Source organism: Gracilinanus agilis, chromosome 5 (genome assembly GCF_016433145.1).
Source record: "Gracilinanus agilis isolate LMUSP501 chromosome 5, AgileGrace, whole genome shotgun sequence".
In the NCBI taxonomy this organism is placed as follows: domain Eukaryota; kingdom Metazoa; phylum Chordata; class Mammalia; order Didelphimorphia; family Didelphidae; genus Gracilinanus; species Gracilinanus agilis.
The window spans coordinates 193,683,342-193,707,373 of NC_058134.1; the positions used below are offsets into that span (position 1 = coordinate 193,683,342).

General features: G+C 37.6%; 1 protein-coding gene across 1 annotated transcript; it reads left to right on the top strand.

The window, feature by feature from the left end:
• The first annotated feature begins 9,364 nt into the window (after nucleotides 1-9,364).
• On the top strand, nucleotides 9,365-21,527 carry C3AR1 (complement C3a receptor 1). The gene is made up of 2 exons (XM_044678712.1): nucleotides 9,365-9,412; nucleotides 19,613-21,527. The coding sequence occupies exon 2, from the start codon at nucleotides 19,620-19,622 to the stop codon at nucleotides 21,099-21,101; it is 1,482 nt and encodes a 493-aa protein (XP_044534647.1). The 5' UTR covers nucleotides 9,365-9,412; nucleotides 19,613-19,619; the 3' UTR covers nucleotides 21,102-21,527.
• Nucleotides 21,528-24,032: the final 2,505 nt, after the last annotated feature.

Below are 24,032 nucleotides of genomic sequence, written 5' to 3' on the forward strand. Positions count from 1 at the left end.
AGCCTTTTAGGAAGAAAAGACAGAGGTAAGGGGAAAGTAAAACTTATAGGATGGTCTGGGTAAAGAAACAAAAAAGCAGAAAGTGGAATTCCAAGTTCAGAGTATAACAAGGTTAGTTTTGCTAGAATTGAGAGTGCATGAAGAGTAGCATTATAAAATAAGTCCATAAAGACATGCTTGACTAAAAGGCTTTAAATATCAAGCTGAGGAATCTGTATTTTAACTTAAATTAGTACTGCATATTCTTGAGTGGAGGAGTAACATTATTAAATGTAAACTTTAGGAAGATTGTTTTCTACCACCTGTAGGGAGGATGGGTTAGAGAAGGGAGTGAAGGGAATTGTGGGGGGGAGAGGAGGAGAAAGAGACAATTAAAAAGCTACTGAAAGAGTTCAGGGGAGAAATTTTAATGTCCTGAACAAGGATGATTGCCATATGTGTGTAGAGATGATAGGTACTACAGTTTGTGGTTGGATAGGAGAATTTAAGAAGAGGAAAGGATTGAAGATGGACCTAAGATTATGAACCTGAGTAACCCTCAAGAGAAAAAGAAAGTCTGGAATTTGAACAAGTTTAAAAGAGAAAATAGAGTTCCGTTTTGAGGATGTTGAATTTGCAATGCCACTAGGATATCTAAGTGAAAGTATCTAGAAAGTATTTAATAATATCCTAGAGTTGGACCTCAGGAGGGAAATAAGGGTTATATATGTATACATGCATCCATAGCATCATCCCTCTAGGCTCACTTGCCCAACTCCCACTTTCACTGGCAGGTTAGGTCACCAAAAGGTTAACTATTATTTTCCTTAGCTTTCTAGGGCTAACCCTTAGGATCAATGAAGTTTCTAACAGTGTAGTTCCAGAGCCCTTGTCCTGTGGGCTCTCCATTATCAAACAACCATTAGAACTCTGTTAGCTTTTTTAAAAAGGACATTTGCTTAAGTGATATAAGAAAAATGTTACAAAACAATCCTCTGCAAATTCTAGAGACTTACTCTCTACTTAGAGAAACAAGGTCCCTGTAGAGAGTGGACTTGTTGTGCATGTTGCTTAAAGAGTACTCAAAAGAGGTTTACCGATCTTGGGAGTCCTTTTATTCCTTTGTGAAGTCCTGAGGAAGTTTCCTTAAGTATTTTTATTGGATTTGGGGTATTGGTGCATTTAATGATGACTCTCCTCCCTTCAGAGGGCACTCTCCCTGAAGCCACCACCATCCTCAGATGACTAGCTTTCCATTTTAATCTGTTAGAGCATTCTCTCAGCAGCCACTGTTATCACCTCTGGTTGACTCTGCTACCAATTCTACTTTGCTAGTGGGACCTATGGTATTTCTCTTGACCTTTCAAAGTTCCCAAAGTCATAATCTAGTCAGTTCTGTCTCCAGATACTCAAGTCATTTAAGGTCAGGAAAGAACCATTACAAAAGAAAAAAAAAGACACAGTACCCTCACTGATACATGGTGATCAAGCAAGGGGATCCAGGCCTCCTACTACTCCTGCACCCAGCAGTACACAGAAGTTCTTGCCTCACTCAGCTTCGGTAAACAAAAGAATGAAGAAGGTTAACAGCAACTTGTATGTCATCAGTCCCTCTAGCTTGTTAGCCAAGCAGAATGCTTCATGACCACACAGAACCAGATTCTCAGACACTTATGACTGAAAGAAATAAATTCTCTAAATCTCCACACATGGTTAACTTAGAAGCAGACAAAAGATTTCTATATCTGCCCTAAGGACTAAAACAAGGCAGGAAGTATACCTCTCTGCATTCAAGACCTCATCCCCAGTTGGCCAGCCCCCTATTAAAAATATGAACATAATTGTATGTATAGATTATGTAAGTTTGCCTACTTTGCCCAACTAAATGAAATGTTACTAAGGCCTTTTTTAGGATATTGTTAATGTACCCTTTAAATTGAGAATTTCCAAGTTGAGTTCTCTTGAGTGGTGGGAAAAACAAGACTCAAAATTGGAACATTAGGGGCAGCTGGGTAGCTCAGTGGAGTAAGAGTCAGGCCTAGAGACAGGAGGTCCTAGGTTCAAACCCGGCCTCAGCCACTTCCCAGCTGTGTGACCCTGGGCAAGTCACTTGACCCCCATTGCCCACCCTTACCAATCTTCCATCTATAAGACAATACACCGAAGTACAAGGGTTTAAAAAAATTGGAACAATACATTCAAAATGTTCAATAGTTCTTCCTTTGCCATCAAGGGATGAGGTGATAGCTGGTACTACACATGAACCAATCTGGCCCCAAATATGACAAGGAGCAGGCTATTCTGGGTGCTATGTCTAAGTAAACCACCAGGAGACTCCACTAGGACACATGTAAATATGGGAAGTCCAAAATCCTCTGTACTTTTAGAAACTCAAAAGTTTCTCCCCCAAGGGGATAGCCAAAAATAAGACCTGACCTTCTCTCCTCCCTCTACCCAAATCATACTTCTTCAGGAATTTTACTGAAATGTCACACCTTCTTCATTCCCTTGAATAATCCCAATTCTAAACTAACTTGATATTTTGAAGATGCCTTCTAGGCATAACCAAGTCTCCTTAGTCATGATTCCTGTCCAACTGTCACATCAATTACAATTTAGTCTAAATAATTAACACAGTCTAAATTAATGCCAAAGCCTTTGATTAAGACTGATCGACTGGGACTTTTTCCTCACCTGTTAAAAGAACCATTCACTCATTCAACAAATATATTTATTAAGTGCCTACTATGTGCCAGGAACTATGCTATGAGCAAGGGGTACAAAAGAGGCAAAAGATAGTCTTTGCCCTCAAGGAGTTCCCAATCTAAAAGGGAAGACTTTGAAAAATAATTAGGTACAAACAAGGCTGAATAAATTGGAGAGAGTCAGCAGAAGGAAGGCACTAGCATTAAAAAAGATAAGGAAAAGCTTCCTGTAGAAGGCTGGATTTAAGCTGAGATTCAGAGGAAGTCAGGGAAGCCAGGAGCAGAGATGAGGAGGGAGAGGATGAGAAACAGGCAAAGAAATGCACAGAAGGAACATCATGCAAAAAGGATAGCATCCCTGGGTCAAAGAGTATGTCAGGGGTAAGGGAGGTTTGAAGAGAAAAAGTACTTTTGAAGAGTACTACTGAAAAGGTAGGAAAGGGCCAGGTTGTAAAGGGATTTGAATGCAAAACAGGATTTTGGGCATCTTATTTAACTAGCTAACTTGATAAATTGACTCAACTCCCTTACCTTGTGCTCCTTCATTCATAGTGACCCATTTCATTCTGATGGTCTTTCTGCTGTAGGAAAAGAGTTTGCTAGGATGTAATGTCATGCAGCAATATGACAGATACCATGAACTAAAGGTTACGTTGGCCAGAGGAATACCAGAGTGGAATGGTAGCAGGCTTCCCTTTCTAAGAGTGCTTGCTCAATCTTGTAGAGAAAGTGATTTCTCATATTGTTTGGAAAAAAATATTACACTGTTTAAATCCAACTTTTATGTGGTTAGAGGTTGTCTATACCCAGAAAGTCTCCTGACCCCAATTCTCTAGGAATGCTAGAAATGATTACATAGTATTATGGGTTTCCCCAGGTCCTAGATCCACCCAAACCTTTTTTGTTTTGGGTTAACACACCCCCGTCTTGTTTATGGCCCACCCAGTTTTATGTTTTTGGTTCCCTTCTGTAATATAGGATTTTTATCCTTTATTACACTTCATGTGATTCATGTATGACTTGTGTGTGGAAACTTTTGTTGAAATCCTATAATGTACTATAAATATGTAATATAAATCTTCCAACGCTTTGGAGAGGGAGGCATATACCTCCTTTCCAGCTCTCTCTTTACTTTGGTAAAAAAAAGTAATAAAATTTTAAAAAAAAACCTAATAAAACTATTTCAGATTTTGCAGTTTGTTCTCAAGAATAGCAATCTACTTCCACTATTTCTAAATGGATGAGTTAGCAATAATGAAAAGCAGTTTGAGGTTCCTCTCAGTTGTCGGACACAAAACAAAACCACCACGCTCTAAAAATTTTAGTTATCCCTGGATCCTAGGTTATTTTATGTGCTGAGGAATAGGAGGCAAGGTCTTAGGTTCAAGTTTCTGAGTATTCATCCAATGACTTGCCCTACTGAATGAGGAAGTCAAACAACAGTTGCAAACTCTGCTGTGTTACTTAATACTTATTTGCCTATCTAAAAGAGGCACTGCCATGGGGGCTAAAAATTAAGTGATACATTTCCTAAAGCTATATAGCAGGCTAAGTATGAACTGAACTTGGAAAAGACTGCAGGTTCACAGTTGAAAAGAAGGTGTTTTATTGTATATCACATTATTACTGTTATTGATTCTGTGCTAAGAATAAAATACTATACAGTATCTATTTTTCATATGACTGTACTCTTTTGCACTTCTCCATCATACACACCCAGGAACCTCATCATCCTGCAATATCAGTATCAGCCTTGGAACTCAAACTTCACCAGTACCTTCTGCCTTAGGACCCCTGTGATTAAAGGATGGACTGAAGAACTCCTCCCCAAACCTCCATTTAAGTAGGTCATCTATTGTAGCCATCTTTTCATTTCTCACCCAGCTGCATTCCTTTGGATTTCTCCATCCTGTAAACCCCATACTGCCCTCCCCTCAGGTATCTTCCCCATTCCCTCCCTTTACACACTCCACTTTCAGCTTCCTTTTATATGTATTCTACTCCCATTAGATTATGAGTTTCCTGTAAGGAAAAACTGTCTTTATTTGTATCACCAAGAACTTAGCAAAGTGCCTGGCACATAGTAGGCACTTAAAATTTAATGATCAACTAATTGACTGACCAAGCATACTTTTTTCTATTCCTATGGAAAGATGATTCAATTATCCCAAGGACATATGACTAAGGCTTAATGAAATATGGCCAAGTTCAGGGAGAAGATGGAATTTTGAAGCAGAGTAGAGATTTGGAATTGGATTTGGAGAAGCTAAGGATTAAAAGGTTATCATTCATTCTCTGAGAACCTTACATATTTGAGGGTCACAGTTAAAGTTCAAAGATTCCTTGAAGACCATCTAGCCTAATCTCCTTATTTTATATTTACGAATACAGTCAAAGAGAGAAAAAATAACTTGCCCAATGTCACCCAGGTAGTAAGTATCAAAGACACAGGAATTGGTCCTCTGACTCTAGAGTCAGTATTAAGTTGACTTAATGAATTAACAGTTTTTAAAAGTTAAAAATCAAATTGTCAATTATCATCTGAAAAATAATAAATAAGCAGAGAAATACAAATTATATGAAGCCTCACTTGTTACCTTTATATTCATAAAATTGGCAAATGCTATGAGATAGAAAAAATCAGTGTGGGGAACTTGTAATAAGACAGCTGGTGAACCTATGAAATAACCCAACTTTCTAGAAAATATTTTGGAATTATATAAGGAAAGTGATTAGATATATAAGGAAAATTATTAGAATCATAATATCTGAGTTTTGGAAAGAATCTCAGAGACCAACCCATAGCTGAACAAGAGAGTTCTCTCTATTAGTACTCAATAAACTTATCTAGCATTTACTTAAAGATTGCTTAAAGTCAATAATCACTAGTCAATAAGCATGAATTGAGCACCTTCTAAGTGCCAAGCACTGTACTAAATGCTGCTTATACAGTTGGTTTTTTTTTTTCCCCAAAGGCAACTTCTATCTTCAAGGAGCTTAAAATCTAATAAGAGAAAACAAAGAACAAAGGAAAGCTGAAAAGGTGGGGAAGAGGTGCCCAGTTCAGAGAAATCCCAACATAATGCATTCAGATGAGAAACTGAAGAGATGTCTGTTGTGTGCCCCTTCCTTAAATAGAAGTTTGTTTGGTTTTTTTTTAGCAATTTTTTTTTAAACCCTTGTACTTCAGTGTATTGTCTCATAGGTGGAAGAGTGGTAAGGGTGGGCAATGGGGGGTCAAGTGACTTGCCCAGGGTCACACAGCTGGGAAGTGGCTGAGGCCGGGTTTGAACCTAGGACCTCCCGTCTCTCAGCCTGGCTCTCAATCCACTGAGCTACCCAGCTGCTCCCCCTCCTTAAATAGAAGTTTTGAAGTTCATGTCTCTGCTTTCCATTTAGAAGATCAGAGGGTAGTAGTAGTAAGACGTGAATACCAAGGCTGATTCCAGGTTTATGAAGTTTCCCACTTCACTGGGAGATTAATTTTTCCATTAAAGAAGAATTACTTCCCATTAAGGAAGAATGTGGCCCATTCTGCTTTTGCAAAATTATACTTGTTAGAAAGTATTTCCTTGCCTTAAGCCTAAAGTTCTACCTTTCAGGACCAAACAGAACAGGTCTATTCCTTTTTCCACCTGAGAACCCTTCATATACTTGAAGATATTTATTGTATATCCTGGCCCCCACCCCAACTCCATAAGATGCCTCTTCTCCAGGTTAAATGTCCCTTGTTATTTCTTTTTTTCTTTTTTTTTTTTTCATTTTAAACCCTTAACTTCTGTGTATTGACTTATAGGTGGAAGAGTGGTAAGGTTAGGCAGTGGGGGTCAAGTGACTTGCCCAGGGTCACACAGCTGGGAAGTGTCTGAGGCCGGATTTGAACCTAGGACTCCCATCTCTAGGCCTGGCTCTCAATCCACTGAGCTACCCAGCTGCCCCCATGTCCCTTGTTATTTCAACCAAACTCCATATGAAGTCAAGTTGCCCTATTCTAAGGTGCTCTCTCATTTACCGATGATCAGAATAAGATCCTTAGAACTGCACATAGTATTTGAAATCCTTTGATTCATAGATCCTCGTACTTTAGTTTATTGTTTTTTAAAACTCTTACCCTCCATCTTAGAATCAATATTGTGTATGGGTTCCAAGGCAGAAGAGTGGTAAGGGCTAGACAATGGAGGTTAAGTGACTTGCCCAGGGTCACATAACTAGGAAATGTCTGAGGCCAGATTTGAACCTAGGACATCCCATCTCTAGGTCTGGCTCTCAATCCATCAAGCCATCTAGCTGCTCCCAGAGGTCATCTTCTCTAAGAAAGGTGGCATTGTAAATATCTACCACAATTCCAGTTAAGGTAGCTAGGTAGTTCAGTGGTTAGAGTGCAGGGTCTGGAGTCAGGAAGACTCCTCTTCCTGAGTTCAAATCTGGCCTCAGACACTTACTAGCTATGTGATACTGTTTGCCTCTGTTTCCTTATCTAATAATCGGGGTCAACGCCCCTCAGTGACCAGAGATACATCTTACAATCAGAGCAGTTTTTTACATAGTTTGGTGGCTTAAATGTTGTGATGCAAACTAATCCAAGACTGTGATTTTTCTATAAGAAAGGTCTATACATCACAATCATTTGCAAAAGTGGTCTCCAGAGTCCATAGCAACAAGGAAAACACAGAGTTGAGTAATAATGCCCTCTGGAAATTCCATGAAAGGTACCACTCAATATCAGAGAGACCTAGGGGGCAGCTGGGTGGCTCAGTGGATTGAGAGCCAGGCCTAGAGATGGGAGTCCTAGGTTCAAATCCAGCCTCAGACACTTCCCAGCTGTGTGACCCTGGGCAAGTCACTTGACCCCCATTGCCTAGCCCTTTCCACTCTTATGCCTTAGAACTAATACATAGTATTGATTCTAAGGTGGAAAGTATTGATTCTAAGATGGAAAGGAAAGGTTTTAAAAAAAAATGAGACCTAGAGCTGGGCAAAATATCTCCTAACCACACACTAGAAGGGGTCGAAACTACACTTCTCAAAGGGCAAGCTGATCACTCCTTCCACACACCACCTACCACTCCAGAATCAGAAAGAGGTCCCCAGCCATCTCTAAATTCTCAGGGGCTGGCTGAAAGCACCACAGACTGCCTGAAGGCAAGGCAAAGCCTTGGTAAGGAGCCATGAGACCTGAGGCTAAAGAGCGTGGAACCTGGGCAACAGGATCCTGGCCTGGGTTTAAGGGTTTAAAAAAAAGTCAAATTTCCCCCCATAGAATTATGCCTAGTTTCTGCTGGATAAATTATTCTTGATTTTAAGCCTATATCCTTTGCATTCTAGAATATAATGTTCTAAGGTCTCCCTTATTTTATAATGGTGGCTGCTAAATTTTGTGTGATTTTGTTTGTGACTCCTTAGTATTTGAATTCTTTCTTTCTGGCCATTTTTCAATAAGGAAAAGGAAAAGGAAAGGCTTATCAATACCAAGATTCCTTTCTATTGAATATGCCATAATTGGCTTTGAATCAATTGTTCTCTGGCTGACTAATTTTAAAAGTAAATTCATTGCAAGGATTCAAGACAACTCCAAGAGACTCATGATGAAAAATGCTATCTACTGCCATAGAAAGACCTGGTGGAACCTGAATGCAGATCAAAGCATACTATTTTTTACTTTATTTCCTTCATGAGATTTTTCTTGTATGTACAATACATGCCTTCTTTTGCAATATGGTGAACATGGAAATGTGTGTTACATGATAGCACGTGTATTACCTATATCAGATTACTTGCCATCACCAGGAGTGGGGAAGAAAGGAAGGGTGAGAATTTGGATCACAAAATGCAGAAAACAAATGTTTAAAATTGCCTCTACAGGTGGGAAAATATAATAAAATATTACTGAGAGGAAATAAGTAATTGTATTGGTACTATGGAGCTAGGGTTTTGAGTGGAGTCAGGACAACAGAGTACTTTGAGCCTGGGGTGGCTTCTCTAGAGAGATTGTATGTTTGGATCAAAATACTACATTCCCCTTGGTGCTATATCCTAAAGGAATCAAAGAAAAATACTAGCTATGTCTCAAAAGAAAATTCTGCCAATTACTTTGCCAATCTTCATAATATTCTATTAGGCTTAAACAAGCAAAAAATACTTTTTAGATAAATCACTGGGCTTATATAATGGAGTAAATAGTATTTAATTTCCTCCAGTCTAGCCAAAAAAAGATTTCATATGTTTGATCATATGTATCATATGTATGATAAAAAATTTATCATATATGTGTGTGTGTGCTTCAAAATATAGTCCCCCTGAAATATAGGGCCACACATAGAACTCATATCTGGGGACATATTTATTTTTCAGGGGAACCACACATAAACCTTCCTCTAACAGCTCTTCTTCTTTTACCTCTCTTATCTGATCAAAAATTTGGAGTTGACTCATTTTGAATCTTCCTATTAGATTGTACCACAAAGCAGTTGCTGAAAAGCCAAAGAAAAGGAAAGAAAAAGAAACCCACAAAATTCTATTTTGCTAAAAGAAAAAAACAAAGTTCCTATGATCCAGAAAGGATGTGGCAAGAACTTCTAATTGGCTGTTGTTTTCATACTCGAAGAGAACCAAAATGACATCACTATGTTGGAGTCAAAGTACAGTGTGTCCAACTGTGGCTGATCGGCAAGGACTTCTAGATTGAAACTGAATCTTGATCCCAACTACATACAAGCTACTGTCTTTTGGTAAGCAAACATACTCACCTTTTGGATTTTCCATTTCCCTATCTTTTTATCTCCATCTCTTCTTCCTTTTCTATCTTTGATTCCTATCACCACTAATCATCTTCCATGAATTCCTCCTCATATTTTTTCTTAATCAGTTTATTCTAGGGAACTCATTATCTCTCATGTTTCTGTCAAGTTTTCATTGATACTCTCTTCTTCCAACCCCCTAACAGTCTATAATCTTGCTTTAAACATTACCTCTCTCTTGTTAGATCTCCCTCTTTTTAAACTTCTATTCTTTTCCCCATTTCTTCTCTCACTCTTCTAATACTTTCCTTAAACTAACTTTCTCTTATTACTGTTTCTTCATACCAGGTATTGGATAAATTAGATTTGAGGTTTTTATTCATTTTGGGGTTATGTTAAAGAATGAAATATAAATGTTCAAAATTACTAAATTCTTCAAAGGGACTACCATAAGAGCATGTTCAAGCCCCTTCTCTCTACTTACCAAAATAAAATATATAGATATGCACAAATAAATTGAGTCTGACATTTAAAAAGTTGTCATTTTAATACTGACCCATAAAAATTTTCTTTTCTGGAAGATATATTGTATTCCATATCACTTAGTCTTCTAAGTTACTATCTTGCTTCTTTTCCAAACATTATTATTCCACTTCAACTAAGATCGGTTTGTTGCCTTTTCCTTCTTTCCCTCTCTGCCCCTTGCTATTTAAACTATTCTGAACTTAACAAACATCAGTTAAAATGTATATTTTACCATATGCAAAGAATAGAAAGGGTCACACATGAATCCAAAAATCTCTAGTATGTACCCCCTTGCTTTTCTTTTAAAGCATGTAATAAATTAAGCATGTTTCTTTCAAAATTGTCCTGCTTATCTTTGATTCTGGTCCTACTATTCTCTTCTGTGCATTTCAGAATGCACACTTTTTTCTTTCTTTTCTTTCTTTTTCTTTTGACAGTCTCATTCTTAACTCTTTTCTCCTTCCCTATTCCTTCCATCCACTCTTCAAATTGAGGAAAATAAAAACAAAATCTTCCATAATCAAACAAAATAAATTCCCACACTGGCTGTGTCAGAAAATGTTCTATTTCATTTTGAGCTGCCTTTCTCCATTTATAGACTATAGAGCTGCAAGAGACCTTAGAAGTTAACAAGTCAAGCTTCCTCATTTTACATATAGGGAAACTGAGGCCCAAGAAGGAACTTCAGTGACTTATATAATAGGCACTTAGTGGTAGAATCAGTATTTGAACCCAAGTAATTCAATTCTGAATGTTCTTCCCTTTGTATTTCAATGACTATCATATTTTGCCAATGCACCATGTTACATTGCTTTATTAGCAGTACTGATTTGTTGGTAATGATTTTTTGTGAATTCTGGTCATGGCTTTCTCATTAACAAGTTATAGGACCTTGGGCAAATCACTTATTATCTTTCCATACCTGAAACAAAAAATTTAATATCTGAGGCATTGAAGAAATCAAGAAATCCTTCACTAGTAGAGCTTATACTCTCTTTTTCAGTTCTCTGGGCTCCTGGGGTCCCAGACCTTCATCTATAATATAAAAGGATTAAACTAGATAGATGATTCCTGAGATCTCTTCAAGTTCTTAAATCCTAAAATCCTTTCTGTTGTTAAATTTCTAATTAACTCTTTCTTTAACTCTTTGTTAGATTGTGAGTACATGTGTTTTAGGGTGGAAGAAACTTTGGTGAGACTCAGGGCTGAGTTAGCAGAGTAATGAGACAGAATTATAAAATCACTAAACTTCAAAGTTGGAAAGGACCTTAAAGATAACCATATTTCTTTGGCTATGAACTTCTTGACTGAGTAGCCCATTCTGTTGTCAAACACCCTAGTGACAACATTTGCCAACACAGCAAAAATATTTTCAATTTACAAAAATATCTTTAGATTTTCTGGAAAAGGGGGAGAAATGTAGACATACTAGATGCAAATAAGGAACTGAAAAAAGAGAAGCAAAGAGCAAAGGGAAATTTGATGAACTGGTGAGGCAGCACTGAGGTTAAGAAAATGGGCTTCCGCCTTAACTCAAGGAGTTTTGGAGATCCAAAAAGAAAAAGATTTTTGATGAAAAGAAAATGTGAAGCATTTATTCAACAAATACTTATTGAGAACTACTACATGAATAACACCGGGACAGCACTATGAAAATACAAAAGTGAATAAATAACACAGTCATTACTCCAAAAGGAGTTAAAAATCAAAAAAAGGTTAAAAGGAAGCTGCACAAATAATTATAATACTGAGCAATGTGTTGTGCCAAAAAGACAGCATAATTAGGAAAAAGAAAGTTAGTTTGGGGGTACAAGGATCTGAAATCAAATCTTAACTCTGCTCCTTACTGCCTGTGTGAATTTGAGAAAGTCATTTAATCTGTCTAGGCCTATTCCCTCATCTGGAAAATAAAAGTAAAGAGATAGTTGATTATGAAGGTCCTTTTTATTTAAAATTTATGATCCTACGTATAACTCAGATTGAATTGCTTGTCAGCTCTGGGAGGGAAGAGGAAAGAAGAGAGGGAGACAATATGGATCATATAACTTCAGAAAACTTACGTGGAAATTTGTTATTAAATTTTTAAAATTTAAATGTATGATCCTATGAGTGGCATAAAGAAATAAAGGAGTTTGAAGTAAGAAACAAACACTTCTAGGTAAAGGATGGCTTCATGGATTAGATTGCATAAGTAGTAATCATAATAATTGATTTTTCTGTAAAATTTTCAGAAAACTTTGAAAGTAATATTTCATTGGCTCCTCAATAGGTAATTTATATAACCCTCTTCTTTTCAGTGCATTTTTTTAATCTTATCTTCTCTCTTAAAAATCAGTAATAAATATCAGTTCCAAAGCAGTAGAGTGATAAAGGGTAGGCAATGGGGGTTAAGTGACTTGCCTCAGGCAGAGAAGGTAGGTAGGAAGTATCTGAGGCCATATTTAAACCCAAGACATTCCATCTCTGGGTCTGGCTCTATTCACTGACCTACCTAACTGCTCCAGTTCAGTTGTTTTTCAATAGCATCTGACTCTTCCTGACTCCATCTGAGGTTTTCTTGGTGAAGATATTGGAGTGATTTGCTATTTCACCTCTCCTACTCATTTTACAGAGGAGGAAACTGAGGCAAACAGGGTTAAGTGACTTGCCCATGATCATACAACTTATCAGTGTCTGCAGCCAGAATTCTAACTCAGGTCTTCCTGACTCCAGGCCTGGTGCTCTAACCACTGCCCCTCCTGGCTATCCTGTCCCTGTTCTACAGATGGAATAGCTAAGACTCCGAGAGATAGAGTTTCTTGCCCCAAGTTATATAGCTATTGAGTGGAAGAGTCTGTACCCAAACCCAGTCCTGATTAAATACCCACTAACTCTTTCCACTAAACCATAACTTCCTATCTGAAAAGAGAATAAAGGAGAGAGCTAGAAAGCACAGGATATAGAGATACAGGTAGAGATAGAAATATTTATAGATATCAGTATAAATATAGACAGATATAGAAATATAGATACATTTAGACATAAATATATACAGATAGATATATAAGGATATAAGTATATACATATACATATGGAATAGAGATACATCCAGATATATAGCTCTAAATATACTTTTCTTTTTTCCTTTCTTTCTTTCTTTCTTCCTTTCTTTCTTCCTTCCTTTCTTCCTTCCTTCCTTCCTCCCTCCCTCCCTCCCTCTTTCTTTCCTTCCTTCCTTTCTTTCTTTTTTCCTTTTCCTAATATGATTCATCTAATGTATCCAGATGGTAGAGAACACTTGGAAAGACAGGTTGCAATCAGATTATGGAGTGTCCTAAATGCTGAATAACTTGCATTTTATCTGGCAGGCAATGGGAAGTCACCAATGTTTATTTGAGTGAGAGAATGATATGATCAAAAGCCACTGTAGGCGGGGGGTGAAGGGGAAAGTAGGAGCATGAATCATGTAACCATGTTAAAAATGATTATTAATAAATGTTTAAATTTTTTAAAAAAAGCCACTGTAGGAAGACTAATCTGGCATTAGTTCAGGGTAGGTAATAGACAAGAGTGTGTTGGAGACAGCTCCAGTCCCCTTGTTGGAGCTGATTCTTAAATTTCCTAGGAGTATTTATACTTAAGAAAAGGGCAAACACTATAAAATTGAACTCAATTTATTGTTTTACTGATTGTCTAGATTTAAAAAATAATGGAGAAAATGGTAATAATGCAGATTAAATGTAAATGTGTATTGTTTGTACATTTTTGTTTGTACATTTTTTCCAGATAGCTGGTTGTTAAAAAAAAAAAAAAAAAAGAAGATAAATAGAACTTCAGAAAATAGTTGACAGGACTAGGAAAGTCACTGGCTATGGACTATTAAAGAAGGGAAAGAATCATTAAAGTTACTTCAGAGTCTAAAGTCAGACTAATTAAAAGAATGGTCATAATCGTGAGAGAAAAAGGAAGGTCAGTAATATGAGTCAGCTTGAGATGAAATATGATTTTGCTTTAAATGTGTTGAGTGTGAGGTGGCAGCAAGATAGATAGGTGGTAATTAATATAAAATAAACTGTTGTAAAAGCAAGACTGAAACTTGGTATAGAGGTCAGGGCTAAAGATAGCTATTCAATAATTAACTTCATGAAGACGTTAATATGTAGGACCACATAAGATCATGGAAGGAAAGCATATAGAAGGAGAAAAGAAGAGGTTGAAAGCAGAACCTTGGAGAATATCCCCCAGCAATGGGATAAGTGAAGAACCACGATATTCCAAGGTAAAAGAATCCAAATTAGAAATTTAAAGGATAGGAAAGTCAACAGTGTCATATGTTGCATAAAGAATAAGGATTAAGTGGAGGAAATCATTGGATTTGTTGACTAGGAGGCTATATCCTGTGAGAGAGAAATTTCAATACAGTAGTGGAGAAGAATCAAACTTCAAGGAGTTTGCTGGTGAAGAAGCAGATGTCAAAAAGATAGAACATTGTGAGAAATTGAATGCTATAAAGCAGTGATTCCCAAAATGGGTGCCACTGCCCCCTGGTGGGTGCTGTAGCAATCTAGGAGGGTGGTGGTGGCCATGGGTGCATTTATCTTTCCTATTAATTGCTATTAAAATTTTTTAAAAATTAATTTCCAGGGGGCTAAGTAATATTTTTTCTGGAAAGGGGGCAGTAGGCCAAAAAAGTTTGGGAACCACTGCTGTAAAGTGTGAAAAATAATTAATTTGTTAATTGATTTATTGATTCATGATCTGTCCATAGTTTATGTACTCTCCCTAGTTTATTTCCAATCAGTATTACTCAATTTAGTGTGATTACATAAGTGATTGTTCAATATGCCCATATGCATATATGGTCAATCAAGTTTGATTATATAGATTTGATCCATATTATACTCACGTTAGGTTAAAGAGCTTCTTTCTTATATGAGACTTTTTAGGCTATAAAGAGCAGGTTTAAGACTGTATAGTTAGAGTCATGAGTGTACTTGCTTAACCACAAAAATGTCCTAGATAGAGAACTTCCACCCATGATGCCTGATAAGTAAATGCTAACATGAGGAAGGTCTGGACCTCCACCCTCTACCATTTTCTCCTCACCCAACTTGGGGAGATAAGTATTCCATTGCCCATCTTATTACTGCTTAGTCATCAATGGGTGTACATTCTGACCATCCTTATCTTTCAGATATGATTTTTATCTTGCCCTTCTTGTGACCATTCATGGAAAGTCCTCAAATTATTTCAGGAGCCCCTTGACCTTTTGTTATTTCCCTCAATTACCCAATATTGGGTGGGATTCTGCCCACTCAATGATTACTGAACTTCTGTTCATTGATTGAGCTTGGGTGAAGATCTGCCCACCCATTGCTCAGGACCACCAATGTAACTATGTAATCACCAGTGAGAATTTGTATTTTGTGCTGTACCATCTGGACAATCTAGGACTTGAGGGTTGTAAAATTTGTTCTGGGGAACAAGGGAACATCTCAGATCATGTGAAAGATCTGAGGTCCCACTAACTAAAGGGACTAGGTTCTGTGGGAGGCCAATAAGAGAAACAGAGTCTCAAATAAATAAAAATCTAAGACTCCTCTTTTGACCCCTTTTATGATCCACACCTTTTCTTATTAGAAAGCAATATAGTCTTACTGGACAGCTTTAAGCTCTTAGCAAACCAACAGTCAAGAGGTTAACATTCTCCCCTTTGGTCAGGAATGCAGCTGCTGTATCTCAAAAAGTTGTTTTAGACAGTCAAGGCTGAAAAAAAAAACATAGGACTTGCCAACCCAGCAAAATATTCCCAGACTTTACTGATGATGAGGCAGCTACAATCCAACCTTGTACTCTTATCTTCACATTAAAGTTTCTGAGGTTTCTGTGTGTTGTCTAAACTAATTGCAATGTCTGCAAAGCTGTAAAACTCTCTCTGTTCTTCTGAGTGAAAGGGAATTTGAATTTTCATATATAATAAACTTGTGACTCAATGGCACTTCAGAGAAGCAGCTATGAGCTAACAGAAAGATCATCTACCGTGTCCCATTACTTTCTTATCAACTAAATTGAGCCTTTAAAGACATGAAAATTATGAGAAGCACTGGTGATGTGGGGATCCACTCCAACCATGGGATTTGTCTATATACAACAATTTAGATATGGGAGGTGGTATGTTGAGTGCAGAAAATAACCAGTAGTCTAATTTGGCTGTAATGTCAAATTGATGAATCAAATAATGTGAAATATTTGGGAAAGTAGATTAAAACCATGCTCAAGAGAGTTTTAAGTGCTAGATCAAGTTTTTATTTTATTTAGAAGCAATGGTGAGGCACTGAAGATTTTCTGAGCAGACAGTAAAATGTTCATGTGTGGATCAGATGGTTTATTTTGGCAGATTGTGAAGGACTAGAAAGGGATTGAGGCTAGAAGTAGAGAGATTAGTTAGAAAATTATTGTAGGGGCCCCTAGGTGGCCCAGTGGATTGAGAGTCAGGCCTAGAGATGGGAGGTCCTGGGTTCAAATGTGACCTTGGACACTTCCAACTGTGTGACCCTGGACAAATCCCTTAATTTGAATTGAAATTTCTTATTGCTTTTCTGCCTTGGAATGGATACTTAATATCAATTCTAAGACAGAAGGTAAAGTTTTAAGAAAGAAAAAAAAAAGACTAGTGCAACAATCCAAGTGAGAGCCCATTTCCAATTACATCTATTGTTGTTGATATTTGGTTGTTTGGTTGTGTCTGACTTTTGACCACATGGTCCATGGAATTTTATTGGCAAAGATATTGGAGTGGTTGACCATTTCCTTCACTAGTAGATGAAAGCCACTGAACTACCTAGCTGTCCCTTTTAAGAAAATGCTTAACATATGTTGATTGAATTAAATCAAAATGATAAGTGATCAAGGGCCTGATCTAAGCCGGTGGCAGTGAGTGGAGAGGAAGAGAGACATGTGAGAGATGTCGATGAATCAACAAAGTTTAGCAATTGATTAGTATGTAAAGAATTTTTTTAAGGCAGAATAACAAAAGGAATACATACAGTTATGTAATATCTGTTGCCCATACAGGACATTCTACCCCCTGTCTTTTTGCCTTTGTACAAGTGGTCCCCCCATTTTTCTATTTCCTCATCTCCATGACTTAGAACCCCTAGTTCTCATCAAGACCCAGTTCAATCATATTTCACCACCTAGAAGAGGTCCTTCCTGCTTTTCTCAATCATTAGTACTACCTATCCACATCCAGCCCTGAAAATTACTTTGTATTTGTGTTTATGTCATATCTCCCCAAGAAGATGTAAGCTCCTTGAAGGCAGTTAGTTTTCTTTTTCTTTTTGTATCCCCAGCTCCCAATACAATACCTAGCCCATAAGAAGCATTTAAATGCATTAAAGCAAATCAAATGTCCAGCAGATATTTGGTGATTTATGACTCGTTTAGAAGATTCATCCCAATCCACTTCAATAAGATCCAAGAAATATTTGTCCCTTCTAAGTGTAAGGCACTAAGAATCCTTACTACTATCCCCAAGGAATTTACTTTCTACTCACACACACAAGGAAATGAATATGAAGCATATACCGTAGTGTGCAGATTAACTGGGACAAAGTAAAATAATTCAATTTATTGACTTATACATAAAACCTTACAAAGTTTTATGTCTTTCACAACTTAATATGCAATATAGCCTCTTCTTCTGAACATCTTCTGTACTCGTCTATGTATTTTCTTCTAAATATCTCAAGGATGCTCCTTTCTTTTCTTTTCACACTATCATTAGTCTCTTTCCTCCATCCTCCATCCTCATCTCCAATTAGAAAAGAAAAGAAAAGAAAAGAAAAGAAAAGAAAAGAAAAGAAAAGAAAAGAAAGTTCTTGTTACAAATAGCATTGTCAGCAAAACAAATCTATACACTGGTCATGTCAAAAAAATGTGTGCCCCATTCTATACCTTGAATCTCTCTGGCAGGAGATGGGATAGCTTACTTCATCATTAGTTCTCAGAAAATTGCACTAACTCATAAGTTTTCATTGGGGTTTAAATCAAGTGAGTTCTCAAGTCACTGAAGCACATTTATCTCCATCTCTTAGATAACTTCTTAACCTTTCATGATATATAGCATGTTGCAAGTTTGTGTCACAATATTCTCTCCAGAACAATTCTAATTTTCATTATATAAAGATATTTATTATATTATATTTATTATGTTATGTTATATTATATTATGTTCTGTTATGTACTAGAGTTTTTCATTCCTTCAATGGAGATAGGATTTTGAGGCCCAATTAAAAATTTAAAAATTTCAATACATTTTGAGAGGATATTTTAGAACCTGAAGAAGATATTCAGGTCTTAAAGCTTTGCTCAACTGTCATAGAAGCTAAAGTAGGAGAAAATGTACTGGAAAAGTTAATAGTGAATTGAGAATTAAGAATTAAGAAAATGGAAACAGTGAGTATAGACAATACTCTCTAAGAGTTTGGATTTGAAAGGGAGAAAAGTATAAGGTTGATAGCTTCAGGGGTTGGCATGGTCAAGTGAAGATTTTTTAAAGGATGGAAGAGATGTGAAACAGGGAAAGAGATAGTGGCTAAATAGAGATTGAAGATGAAAATAAAAAAGATCAAAGGGTCAAACTTTCAACAGAGAAAGCGGGGGATAAAATTTTAAAAGTCATAAGGGAAGGGGATGACCTTAGCAAGAAACAAGGTTCATTAGAGCCTAGAGTAAAGGAGAGGAGAATGGAAAATGATGAAGTATTTTGTGGTGTGGAGAGGGAGAGACCTTATTTTTTCAGTGAAGTAGGAAGTGAACTCTTCTGCAGAGTCAAGAGGAAGTGGTATGGGAGTTCTGAAAATGGAGAAGTTTTACAATAGCTGGTGTGAGGAGTATGATAACAAATCAGAGAAGAATAAAAGGATCATCATGTAACAAAGAGGGCCCAGTTGCAATTATGTAACATAAAATATAATAAACCTTATTTATTCTCCAGGAAGACTCAGTAGCCCAAAGGATGGAGAAGGTGGATGGTTGGAGTTTGGAAAAGTGAGACTGGCAATAGGACAGGGAGGAAGGAATGCAGTTGGGTTTAGGTATGATTGAAGTGGTCAGCGTCTGGTTTGAGGCTATAAAGGGAGGGGGTAAAGAAACCACAGAATGGATTGGATGGGAGAACAAAGGAAGTTGGGTGAATTGGAGGTCATCATGAAGATGCAGAAGTTAAAAGAAGTGATGAACAGGCAATGACAAAGATAGGAGAATGTGATCAGAGGAATTTCAGAGTTCTTGATTAAAGATGTAGAAAAAGTTGGGGATAGAGATCTGTCATTGCCCTAAAGCTGTCAAGGGATGACTGTCTCTGAATGTAGTTCAACTGGAGGGAAAATAAAAATCATGAGACTTTGGGAGATTTGCATAGTAGGCAATAGAGACTGTAGTGAGAGGAAGACCATAAGCTACTACATACTGTATTCCTTCTGATCAATGGGATATTAAAAGGCTGGATATATAGATTTGGGAGTGATAACTAAACTTAGAGATGACATCACTTAGAGAGAAAGTGTAGAGAAGATAGCCTTGAAGCACTCTAGTGATTTGTAAAGGACAAGAAGTCTCCATAAGAGCAAGAGGTTTCTGAGGAGGGATAACTAGAATTTTTCATTTCCTATATTTATTTTGCAGAATCTGCATGATGCCTCCAACTCTAACCAATACCAGTTCATCTGATTTGATTTCCCAACCTTGGGGAGGACCCCCTGTGGTGATTTCCATAGCCATCTTCAGCCTCACTTTCTTGTTGGGACTGCCAGGCAATGGCTTGGTATTCTGGGTGACTGGATTAAAGATGAAGCGAACAGTGAATACAGTATGGTTCCTCCACCTCACCGTGGCTGACCTCCTCTGCTGCCTCTCCATGCCCTTTTCCATTACTCACTTAGTCCTCCAAGGTTATTGGCCTTATGGTTGGCTTTTATGCAAGCTCATCCCTTCCATCATCATCCTCAATATGTCTGCCAGTGTCTTCCTACTTACAGCCATCAGCCTTGACCGCTGTATTGTAGTGCTCCACCCAATATGGTGCCAGAAACATCGAACTGTGAGGATGGCCTTCGCCTTCTGCGCAGGCATCTGGGTCCTGGCTTTTGCAATGTGTATGCCCGTATTCTTGTACCGAGAAACCTTTACTGAGGACAACTATACTATGTGTGACTATAATTTTGAGATGTACAGTTCGCCAGATATTTTCTTTAGCCCTAGCCTTCAAAGAGGAGGCTTTTCTGAGTTGACTGGGACAATGGAAGATATCTTACATCTTTCCTCTTCCAGAGGGGATGCTTATCCCTGGTTTTCTACCACCACTGGTACACCCAGAACTTCTGTTTTCTTCTATTCCAAAATCACTGGAAGTCATTCTGGTAGTACACCCCCAATGGATTCAGTTAGGTTTTATAGTTATCGCCCTTTTTCTGACTCATCAGAACTGCTGGGGAAACTTCCTCATACTGAATCACCTACGATTCCCATAGTTTTACCTGAGTTTAACAGTAATGATTCCATTACTGATACCCTGGGAAACTCTGATGTTTTACTCTATGACGATGCAAAAGCTTTACTTGAAGCTACTGGCAATCCTTTAGATATACCTGAGGTGACAGATAGTTTCTTGGATTTTTATAGTATTTATTTCAATGAGACCCAACCACCGACACCATTGATGGTGATCACAATCACAAGATTTGTGGTAGGCTTCCTTCTGCCCCTTATCATTATGGCAGTCTGTTATACCCTCATCATTTTCCGTTTAAGCAGAGGTCCCTTTGCTAAATCCAGGGGCAAAACCCTAAGAGTGGCTATAGTGGTAGTGATCACTTTTTTTGTCTGCTGGACTCCATATCATATTGTTGGGATCTTGCCACTGTTTGCATCTCCCTATTCTCCACTTAAGAAAGAGGTGATGGCATGGGACCACCTCTCCATTGCACTGGCATCTGCCAATAGCTGCCTTAATCCCTTACTCTATGCCTTCATGGGGAAAAATTTTAGGCAAAAGGTACAACAGTCCATGCAGGGCATTCTGGAGGCTGCCTTGAATGAAGAGCTCAATCCATCTTCTAGCTATCCCCAGAACAAAACCTCACTGACTAAAGACATCATCAGCACCACTGTTTGAGAAGACGGAGAAGAGGCACCATGAAGCTCCAAAGGGTTATGTCCTGGGACATGTTTTACATTGGAAGATGTTATGGTATTTAGGAGATTTGGGATGGAACCAGATGGTTGGAGGGAACCTTGAGAAATCATCCCAGATGGTGGGAGCACTATCCTAAGGACCTACTCCATAGAAGATGATTTAGTTTTTTAAATTTAATTGGTTCAGTGAACTCGGGCTTTAGCTATTGAGGGAACTTCCTCAAAAAGCACTCAGGAACTTCCTGAGTACAAAAACAGCCAGGACATGAAGGGCTAGAGGCCTTCCCTCACATTTCTGCACACAGACCAATAGCATTACTAACATCAGCATAGCAGAGCTATGCTCAGATGAGTCGAACTTATATCCTGGATGAACATCCTTCCCCTGCTTTGAATGTCCTCCCCTTGCTACGGCTAAATAAATCTCTTTCTATAAACTACAAGTGTCTTATCTCCTTCTGATTCTGAACCTGAGATACCTGACCAACCTGTGCACACCCAATCTATAATAATCCCTATATATGATCAGGATTGTATTACATTGGACAAGTCACTTAAGTCCTCAGTTTCCTCATCTGTAAAAGTTCCACTAGAAAGATTTTGCTTCCAATTCAAATTCTGGTAGACGGAAAGCTCAAGTTTATTTAATGCATAAGAACTTGAGAGAAAAGCTTAGTGGCAAGAGATGGTGAAGAATCAGATCAATAGGCCAATTGAAACAGATGAGAATCTGATTTTTTAAAACCAATTTTAATGTTTAACAACTCTTGTCATTTTTTTAAACTTTTACAAAAGCTTTTTTTAATCTTTCAAAGATATTTTATTGTTCATTGGTTTCAGTTGAATCTGACTCTTAGTGACTCCATTTGGGGTTTTCTTGGTAAAGATACTGGAGTGGTTTGCCATTTCCTTCTCCAGCTCATTTGACAGATGAGAAAACTGAGGTAAACACAGTTAAGTGACTCACTCAGAGTCATACAGCTGTTAAATGTCTGAGTCTATTTCTAATATATCTATTTCTGAGTAAATTTTTAATAACTTAGGTCTTCTAACTCCAGGCCCAACTCTCTATACATTGTGCCATCTTACTTGCTCCACTAGTGTCCCTGGGTGGGTACAAACACCAGCTTTCACAGATATAGCAAGCACAAAAGTATAAACATCCCCTCCTTCAACATTTTTGAGAATATACTCTTACCACACCACTCTGAAAGCATAAACTTAGGACAGATTTTTTTTCTTAGCACAGTTTCTCTATGACATGAATCTTACCAAGTTCATATCCAAAGGAGGCTTGATTGCTTCATGAACCTATCTACCGGATTGGGTCCAGAATGTTACTCTAAAAGGTTGGAAAGTTGATCTCTCTTTGCTTCTCTGGACATCATGGCTGTCCTGGCTGCAAGTCCTGGCCTAAAGTAAAATTCTTAAACTCCCAGAGACTGCAATTTCTTGCCATTCCAACGTCCTTCTTTAACTCTAATTGAAATCCTCTCCCTGCAAAAATGTAAACCCATTCTGTTCTAGTAAAAAAAGCTTTTGTACAAACAAAAACAATGTAGCCAAAATCAGAAGAGAAACAACAAATTGGGAAAAAATCTTTATAACAAAAAACTCTGACAGGGGTCTAATTACTCAAATATACAAGGAGTTAAACCAATTGTATAAAAAATCAAGCCATTCCCCAATTGAAAAATGGGCAAGAGACAAGAATAGGCAATTTTCAGATAAAGAAATCAAAAGTATCAAAAGCACATGAGAAAGTGTTCTAAATCTCTAATAATTAGAGAAATGCAAATCAAAACAACTCTGAGGTATCACCTCACACCTAGCAGATTGTCTAAAATGAAAGAAGGGGAGAATAATGAATGCTGGAGGGGATGTGGCAAAATTGGGACATTAATGCATTGCTGGTAGAGTTGTGAACTGATCCAACCATTCTGGCTGGCAATTTGGAACTATGCTCAAAGGGTTATAAAAGAATGCCTTCCCGTTGATCCAGCCATACCATTGTTGGGTTTGTACCCCAAAGAGATCATAGATAAACAGACTTGTACAAAAATATTTATAGCTGCGCTTTTTGTGGTGGCAAAAAACTGGAAAATGAGGGTATGCCCTTCAATTGGGGAATGGCTGAACAAATTGTGGTATATGCTGGTGATGGAATATTACTGTGCTCAAAGGAATAATAAACTGGAGGAATTCCATGTGAACTGGAAAGACCTCCAGGAATTGATGCAGAGCAAAAGGAGCAGAGCCAGAAGAACATTGTACACAGAGACCAATACACTGTGGTAAAATGGAATGTAATGGACTTCTGTACTAGCAGCAATGCAGTGACCAAGGACAATTCTGAGGGATTTATGGAAAAGAACACATTCAGAGGAAGAACTACAGGAGTGGAAACAGAAGAAAAACAACTACTTGAACACATGGGTTGAGGTGGACATGATTGGGGATGTAGACTCAAAACTACCACACAAATGCAACTAACAACAATTTGGAAATAGGTCTTGATCAATGACACATGTTAAAACCAGTGGAAATACATATCTGCCATGGGGGCGGAAGGGGAAGTCGGGGTGTGAAGGGGAAAGTAAGAGCATGAATTATGTAACCATGTTAACTTTTTAAAAAAATAAATATTAATAAATGTTTAAAAAATAATAGTTAATGTATTTGTCATATAAAAAGAATATGAAGAAAAAATTGGAAGCCCTGGTAAATAAATGGTGACAGAATACAACTAGGACACAACATGGTACATACGCCTTATGAGGGGCTCTCTAGAGTTTGGCCAGTTAGTAAACTGGCAAATATTTATTGAGAACGTATTGTGTATATAGAACACTGATCTATCTCTAAGTAATATTTCCAAATTATTTTATTAAATTGAAAATCACATTTTAAT